This window comes from Oncorhynchus masou, chromosome 13 (assembly GCF_036934945.1).
Source record: "Oncorhynchus masou masou isolate Uvic2021 chromosome 13, UVic_Omas_1.1, whole genome shotgun sequence".
Taxonomy (NCBI): domain Eukaryota; kingdom Metazoa; phylum Chordata; class Actinopteri; order Salmoniformes; family Salmonidae; genus Oncorhynchus; species Oncorhynchus masou.
In genome coordinates, this window is record NC_088224.1 from 81070622 (window position 1) to 81079784 (window position 9163).

At 43.6% G+C, this 9163-nt stretch overlaps 1 protein-coding gene across 1 annotated transcript; it reads right to left on the reverse strand.

Moving 5' to 3' along the window:
- Positions 1–319: 319 nt before the first annotated feature.
- On the reverse strand, positions 320–7889 carry LOC135553132 (ATP-sensitive inward rectifier potassium channel 1-like). The gene is made up of 2 exons (XM_064985271.1): positions 7788–7889; positions 320–1595 (listed from the first exon to the last, which is right to left on the reverse strand). The coding sequence occupies exon 2, from the start codon at positions 1583–1585 to the stop codon at positions 464–466; it is 1122 nt and encodes a 373-aa protein (XP_064841343.1). The 5' UTR covers positions 1586–1595; positions 7788–7889; the 3' UTR covers positions 320–463.
- Positions 7890–9163: the final 1274 nt, after the last annotated feature.

Here is a 9163-nt window from a genome sequence, read left to right on the forward strand (position 1 = left end):
CATGTGACATTCCAGGTCCCTTCATGGTTGAGAGAATGCCAAGAGTGTGCAAAGCTGTCATCAAGACAATGGGTGGTATTTTGAAGAATCTCAACTATATATTTATTTATTTATTCAACACTTTTTTGTATACTACTTGATTCCATATGTGTTATTTCATATTTCATAGTTTTGATGTCTTATTCTACAATCTATAAAATTGTACAAATAAAGACTAAAACCCTTGAATGAGTAGGTGTGTCCAAACTTTTGACTGTACTGTAAATCATTCTTAAAATTATATAATACGATTTTAAAGTATGAATTCAGGAAAATCAGGCTTGTTCAGAGATTTTTTATTTTTTTACAGTGTTGAAACAAAAGGGCTATCCTATGGGCACAGCTGAAGAACCCTGTTAGAACCCCTTTCTTCTAAGAGTACAACCTATAACTGGCTTCTATTCCACATATTCTCTCCAAAAGCTCACATCTTGGTCATATTAGGTTGTTCTAAGTTATCAATCACTTCAAATTCCCCGTTGTCAATTCCGTCAATGGTGTGGAGGTGGTGTCCCTTCATGTTGTGGAAGCAGTAGGCACAGTGTGCAGTAGCCACGGGTACCACCTTGGAGAAGTTGGAGAAGTTCACTCTGTACTTGCCCTCTTTGTTGCGGGAGATGATGGGCAGGAAGTTGTAACCCCACATGATTTCCTGAGGGATGAAGGAAGTCCTGACCTGGCAGGCTGAGTTGGTGGACTCGGTTGTGCCGTCCAGAAAGACCACCAGCTCAAACTCTTGCTTATGGAGTGTGTCCACTGCCATCTCAAAGAAAGGGCTAGTATTATCAATCACATGGTAGAGTGTGAGAGGGCACACAAAAAAGAGGTTGTCCTTCCCAGCGTCCACCACAAACTCAATGTTCACCTGGTCCATGATGATTGTCTCCCCATCGGGTTTGATGGTTGTCCTCAACAGCTTGCCGTAGATCTGGCTCCCGATCATCAGGGTCTTGCGCAAGTTGGCCACTCTTATCATGAGGCAAAGGAAGTCCTTCTTAGGACAGATGACAGCCATCTCACTGAATGTGATGGTCTTGGCCCTTTTCTTAGGGATGGAGATCTTGGCCAGGATGACTCCACACATGAAGCAGTTGATGATGTTACCTATGAGGTACTGGATAATGATGAGGGTTACAGCACCAGAACAGAAAGGTGTGATGGCACGTCCACCGTACCCAATGCTGGTCTGTGTCTCCAGGGAGAAGAGGAATGCTGTAATGAGATTGTAGACGTTGTCCACACAGGGGATGTGGCCTTTCGAGGGGTTCTGCCACGTCAGGTCCCCGTTGTTCCGGGCGATCCAGAACCACAGCAGTCCAAATATGAACCAGCTCAGGGTGAAGGAGGCGATGAAGAAGAAGAGGACAAAGCGCCAGCGGAACTCTACGAAGGTCGTCCAGAAGTCCAAGAGGAAGGCAAAATGGTTGCCGTACTTCACGTTGCCGAATTCAATGTTGCAGCGCCCATATTTGGTCACCAGCCGGGTTCTGCGGATTCTTCGCTCCACCAGGTGGTCATGGATACGCTTCCGGATGCCAAACACCATTTTCTGGGACCTGTAGAGAGAAGAACAATTTGTTTGTGAAATAGTTTATGTTTTACGCCCTTAAATTCTTAAACACAAGGTAAAAGTCCTGCTGACCTTAATTATCATCAAAATATCATTATATGAAACAACTTAGTAGCACAAACACATACCTGACCCAGCCATTATTCTTGTTACTTAACTGTAAAGTGTTGCTCTAGTTACTAGCAGTTGCTATGCATCACTTGCACATTTTCATCTGCACTTAAATCCTGTAATCCTGGGTACATGCCATAGCTAAGACTCAGAGGATTTTACCATCATCCATTAGCCTTTATCATGTTTAAATCAGTGAGTTTGACTGTAAAATGTCATATTTTGTATTGACCCATAAACTAAATTAGTGTCAATGAGTTTGTTTAGTGTCTCTTGCACAAGGGTAGGCCTGGTGTAGTAGATTATTGGGACATAGCCACAGTTGTAAACGTGGTTGGTATTGGTATTTGGGCTGAGGTATGCAGGTGTAGACCTGGTTTGTAGGCGTACTGGAGCTGAGGTACAGGGGTAGTCCTGGTTGTACAGTTCATGAGTATTCAGGCTTCGGCACATTTAGAGATGGCTTAGTTAACTAATTGGGTTCAGGTGCAGACTTTGTAGCTATGTAAATTGGAGCTGAAGTACAGGTGTAGACCTAGTTTATATGAATATTGGGGATGAAATGCAGAAATACAGAGGTCACATGACTAAGATATGCAAATAGCAGGGTTGGAATGTGCAGCCAATAGCTGGATATGGTGGCTTGGTGTCTTGGGGAATACAGGTCTACGGAAAGTGTGTAACGGGGCTGAGGTAGGCAAGTAACAGGGATGAGATGTACAGGCAAAGACAATGTCAGAGATACTGCATGGTTGATTTCTGCACAATGTTTACCCGTGCGTGCTGTAGTAAAGTGGAGCTGTTTTGTTAAAATTAAATTATGTCCTATGCCAATTGTCATGATGAACAGAGTTTGGAACCCCTTTTTATTGAACTGCTACTGACATGGATGACAATATTAAAGGTCGATCTATGGTGGACAATAATATGTATTGTGAAAGCTGATTTGCATGTATATGAACTAACCAATTAAGATTGTAAAATGTGAAAAACGTCAATAAACTTTTTTTTTAAGCACAGGAACTGGGGTCTATAAGAAACAAGTAGGGAAGTTAGGTCTAGGATATGTGTGTATCAGAACTTGACTGTATCAATATTAGGGTATTGGTATGTGGGTGTCAGGGTTAGGGCATTGTGTAACAGGGCTGGAGTGCATAGGTAATTGGGTTTGGTGTGTGGGTCAGCAGGCTGAGGTATACTTCAGAAAGTATTCACACCCCTTGACTTTTTCCACATTTTGTTGTGTTAGAGAATGAATTGAAAACAAATTAAATTGAGATTTTGTGTCACTGGCTTACACACAATACCCCGTAGTGGAATTATGTTTTTCAAATTGTTTACAAATGAATTAAAAATGAAAATCAGAAATGTCTTGAGCCACTAAGTATTCCACCCCTTTGTTATGGCAAGCCTAAATAAGTTCAGGAGTAATCAACAAGTCAAATCAAATCCAATTGTATTGGTCACATACACATATTTGGCAAATGTTATTGGTGGTGTAGCGAAACGCTTGTAATTTTAAATTGCTCTAGGGGGTGCGAACCAAGGATCCAATTCAGGAATGTCATATTCCTGATCATAATGCTGCTGAGTTACCGTAGCTCAGATATCCAAAAGTTGTTTCCGGGCTGTATGTAGTAACACAAAAAATGTTCTGGGCTAATAATATAAGAAATAACACACATAAAAACAAAATACTGCAAAGTCGCTCAGGAGCTAGAAGCAGAGCTGCCATGTCTGTCGGCGCCATCTTTCACAAGTCACATAATAGGTTGCATGGATTCACTCTGTGTGCAATAATATAGTGTATAATAAGATTTTTGAATGACTACCATCTCTGTACCCCACACATGTAATTGTTTGTAAGGTCCCTCAGTCGAGCAGTGAATTTTGAACACAGATTCAAAGACAAAGTTCAGGGAGGTTTTCAATGCCTCGCAAAGGAGGGCACCTATTGGTAGATGGGTAAAATAAAAAACAGACAATGAATATCCCTTTGAGCTTGGTGAATTTGTTAACTACACATTGAATGGTGTATCAATACACCCAGTCACTACAAAGATACAGGCATTCTTCCTAACTCAGTTGCCAGAGAGGAAGGAAACCGCTCAGGGATTTCACCATGAGGCCAATGGTGACTTTACAACAGTTAGAGTTTACTGGCTGTGATAGGAGAAAACTGATAATGGATCAATAACATTGTAGTTACACCACTATACTAACCTAATTGAGAAAGTGAAAATAAGGAAGCCTGTACAGAATACAAATATTCCAAAGCATGCATCCTGTTTGTAACAAGGCACTAAAGTAAATGCTGCAAAAAATGTGGCAAAGAAATGATATTTTTGTCCTGAATAAAAAGTGTTATTTTTGGGGCAAATCCAACACAACACATTACTGAGTACCACTCTCCATATTTTCAAGCATAGTGGTGGCTGCATCATGTTATGGTATGCTTATAATGGTTAAGAACGAGAGTTTTTCTGGATAAAAATTAAACGGAATCAAGCGAAGCACAGGCAAAATCCTAGAGGAAAACCAGGTTCAGTCTGCTTTCCACTAGACACTGGGAGATTAATTCACCTTTCAACAGGACAAAAAATGAAAATACAATGCCAAATATACACTGGAGTTGCTTACCGAGACGACATTGAATGTTCTTGAGTGGCCTAGTTACAGTTTTGACTTAAATCGTCTTGAAAATCTATGGCAAGACTTGAAAATAGCTGTCTATGAATGATCAACAACCAATTTTGATGGAGCTTGAATTTCTTTTTAAGAATCGTGAGCAAATGTTGTACGATTCAGTTGTGCAAAGCTCTTTGAAACTTACTCAGAAGGACTCACAGCTGTAATCGCTGCAAAAGGTGATTCTAACATGTATTGACTCAGGGGTGTGAATACTTACGTAAATGAGATATTTCTGTATTTTATTTTCAATAAATTCATTTTCAATACATTTGGTTTTCAATTAATGTTTTCACTTTGTTATTACGGGGTATTTTGTAGGTAGGTGAGAATATGTCATCCATTTTGAAATTAGGTTGTAACACAACAAAATGTGAAATAAGTTAAAGACAAATGTAACTATTAGGGCTGAAGAATATAGGTAAATGTCTGTTAATTTTATTATAGGCAATGCACTGGATATTCCCATCGGTCACAATTGTGACCAAGAGGAAAACACACTTTTTTACATACTTTTCAGTATAAAAAAACTATATGGATTACATGTTAGGGTTACTAATGGCATAAGATTTGTCTGGGGAATATTTGGGAACAAATAAGACCCCAAGTCATTACAGAAGAAAATGATTTGGTGAAATATTTCGCTCCACTGGCCCAAATCAGTCAGATAACCATACCCTCCCTAAATCCAGCCTACTACAACCATATAACTGTCATGTTCTGACCTTAGTTCCTTTGTGATGTCTTTGTTTTAGTATGGTCAGGGCGTGAGTTGGGTGGGCAGTCTATGTTCTTTTTTCTAGAATTTGGTATTTCTGTGTTTAGCCTGGTATGGTTCTCAATCAGAGGCAGCTGTCAATCGTTGTCCCTGATTGAGAACCATACTTAGGCAGCCTGTTTTCACCCTTGAGTTGTGGGTGATTATATTTTCTGGTCAGTGTTTTTTCAGCACCATACAGGACTGTTCGTTTGTAGTTTTATTGTTTTGTTTCAGTGTTCAATTATTTTATTAAAGAATATGGACACTTACCACGCTGCGCATTGGTCCTCCTCTTCTTCCACCTATGACGATCGTTAGAGAATCACCCACCACCAAAGGACCAAGCAGCGTGGTATGGAGCAGCGCTATCTGGAGGAGGACAACATGGGACGAGATAGAAAGGTGGTCGGTCGACCCAGGGAGAGTGCCGGAGCCCGCCTGGGATTCTCTGTGACAGTGCGAGGAGGGATACCAGAGAATGGAGTTGGCACGGCAGTCAAGGAAGCCCAAGAGGCAGCCCCAAAAATGTATTGGGGGGGACACGGGGAGTATGGCTAAGTCAGGTAGGAGACCTGTGCCAACTCTCCGTGCTTACCGTGGAGAGAGGTGGACTGGGCAGGCACCGTGTTATGCCGTGAGGCGCACAGTGTCCCCGGTGCGCAGGCATAGCCCGGTGCGTTACATCGCAGCGCCTCGTATCAGCCGGGCTAGAGTGGGCATCGAGCCCGGTGCCATGAAGCCGGCTCAGCACATCTGGTCTCCAGTGCGTCTCCTCGGGAGAGCCCTACGCACGGTGTCCCCAGCCAGCCCTACGCACGGTGTCCCCGGTTCGCCAGCACAGCCCAGTGCGGTCTATTCCACCTTGCCGCACTGGCCTGGCGACGGGGAGTATGCAGTCAGGCAGGGTTGTGCAGGCTTGGTGCTTGAGACCTCCAGTGCGCCTCCACGGTCCGGTCTATCTGGTGCCTCCTCCACGCACCAGGCCTCCGGTGGCAGCCCCACGCACCAGGCTGTCTCTCTGCCTCCTTCCTCCAGGTGCTCCCTCCTGTCCAGCGCTGCCAGAGTCTCCCATCTGTCCTGAGCTGCCAGAGTCGCCCGTCTGTCCTGAGCTGTCAGAGTCACCCGTCTGTCCTGAGCTGCTAGAGTTGCCCGTCTGTCCTGAGCTGCCAGAGTCGCTCGTCTGTCCTGAGCTGCCAGAGCAGCCCGTCTGTCAGGAGCTGCCCGTCAGTCAGGAACTGCTGGAGTTGCCCTTCACGTTGGAGCTGCCAGAGTCTCCCGCCGGTCCGGTGCTGCCGGAGTCTCCCACCTGTCCTGTGCTGCCGGGAATCTCCCGTCTATTCGGGGCCCATTGCTAGGGTCCCCAGTCCGAGGTCGGGTCGAGGGTCGCCGCTCTAAAGGCTCCACGGAGGCAGGTAAGGAAGCGGGCAAAGACTATGGTGGAGTGGGGTCCACGTCCCGCGCAGGGCCACCACCGCGGACAGACGCCCACCCAGACCCTCCCCTATAGTTTCAGGTTTTGCGGCCGGAGTGCGCACCATTGGAAGGGGGGGTGGTGGATGGTGGTGCGCTTGTTAGGAAGTGTTAAGTCAGTGCCGTAAACCGCTGCGTTTGTTTCTTTGCTCAAAGCTTTGAAATGTCCTATATTTCACAAACAGAAATCCGATAGTCACGCACTAATCTTTGTTGTGAAGCTTTTCTCATTGTATCTCGCAAAGTCTTTCACACCTATTCATTATCTCTTCCACATTGTTACTGTAAGGTGATATAACAAATGCTTAGATCATTGTGAGGTTTACTTTGATACGATGATTGGCTGATGCTTTTCAGTAATCTCATTTTGAAATTGAGTAATAATTTTATTAGTACTGTGCGGTTCAGTTGTCATTGTCAATAATATTGTAACTCTTCAACAATGAATGATTTCCCCAGGAAAACGTGATAATAATTTATCGAAGGGGTGTTACGCAGTGTACTGCAACCAATGCAGGGAATAGGGGCCATTTCCACTCTTGTAATCATTGGTTTGTGAGTAATTGCAATGTTATGACTACACTTATTCACATTTTGATGTAAATTATTCACTTAATATTTACATGGTATAATTTACGTCTACGGTGAGAGGTCAGAAAGTTCACTAATTATTTTCCCCTTTTGCGAGAGGGACCATGGCTACTGTAAATATACAAAGAAAACAATAACAATAATGAAAAACTATCCCTCTGAAGACCATTTCCTTTCAATATTAATATCCTAAACAGTATAAAATACTACACTACTAGACCTGCTACACACCACCTGCATACAAAGTTTGGAGTGGTCTCAGACTAGTCAAAAACATACAGTATGTTTACTGTCAGACATGCCACCATTCACTAACAGTGTTTTTGTGAACAGTGCTTCTTGGAAACAAGAACAGTAGTAAAATGGCAATTTAAAAGATATGTACCACTTATGTTTAGAGAGAGTGTCCGTAGTACAACAAGTGCACCATAGCCTCAAATTGGGTACATATTATTATTATTATATTATGTTATAACGGGAGAATACAAAGTGAAAGTTTTCACTCACTGGATGATAATGATTCAACTAAGATAAGGTCCTCACTCAAACAGAGCTTACCTGTCAGTGTGTAAACTGTGGAAATCCAAAGATGTATTGCACCGTGGTTGCCCTCGGTCTCTGTCTCTCTCTCAGCCAGTCTCTGATGTTGTGTCCTCTGAACTAGTTAGTTTTCTGACACCTCTCTGTGTGCTTTTATACTGCCTTGTACTGGTGGGACTGGAATCACTTCAGGTGATGTTTACGTTTACACGCACACAAAGTACCGGTACCACCCTCCAGCAGGGCTGTTGAGTGGGTATGTGTTTACCCCACACAGTGCTGGTAGCCAGGACCAGCCTGAATACACTCTGCTACACCACCACTGTCTTGGCACACACACACACACACACACACACACACACACACACACACACACACACACACACACACACACACACACACACACACACACACACACACACACACACACACACACACGCTTGTATTTGCTGTTGACGAGGGAAATAGAGATCCTGATTTGTAGCCAGATTTTGTGATAATACGTATGGCACATGAGAAGTATCTGCTGGCAGTGATTGTAGTTTGGCTATTGCATCATGTTAGGCTTTTTTAGTCGTTCATGTTGGATGGTTTTCTGGTCTCACTTGATGTTCAGGACCGGTATGCAGTTGAGGGAAATGTCAATGAGGATTAGCGTAAGAAGAGGGAAGGACAGGTCACAGGATGATATTCCACAACCCATTCTCTCAGCAGCATTCAAAATAAAACATCACAGTGAGGGCCTCATTCGGCAGCCCTCTGCCATCACTGTGTGTGTGTGTGTGTGTGTGTTGTGTGTGTGTGTGTGTTGTGTGTGTTGTGTGTGTTGTGTGTGTGTGTGTGTGTATGTGTGTGTGTGTGTGTGTGTGTGTTGTGTGTGTGTATGTGTGTGTGTGTGTGTGTGTGTGTGTGTGTGTGTGTTGTGTGTGTGTGTGTGTGTGTGTATGTGTGTGTGTGTGTGTGTGTGTGTGTGTGTTGTGTGTGTATGTGTGTGTGTGTGTGTTTGTGTGTGTGTGTGTGTTGTGTGTGTGTGTGTGTGTGTGTGTGTGTGTTTGTGTGTGTTGTGTGTGTTGTGTGTGTGTGTGTGTGTGTGTGTGTGTGTGTATGTGTGTGTGTGTGTGTGTGTGTGTGTGTGTGTGTGTAGGGCAGCCCAGCCCCCTAAGTTACTCTTATCAACTGTATGGAAAAGGTTTTATCGTCTTCTCAGGAATTCAGCCTTCTCTGTGTTGCTCTTGACAGCTCCCATTCTGTCACACCTCTTTGAAGCAGAGGTGTTGTTGTCTTTCCGTCCAGTAGGCCTGATATCTGATTGGTAGTATTACTCAACAGTGATACTATTGGTCAACAACTCAGATGTTATAAAAAAATATATATACTGTATATTTATATTCCTC

Bases quoted from the DNA above. Each gene is read 5' to 3' on its own strand.
- LOC135553132 (XM_064985271.1), bottom strand. From the start codon at position 1,585: ATGGTGTTTGGCATCCGGAAGCGTATCCATGACCACCTGGTGGAGCGA.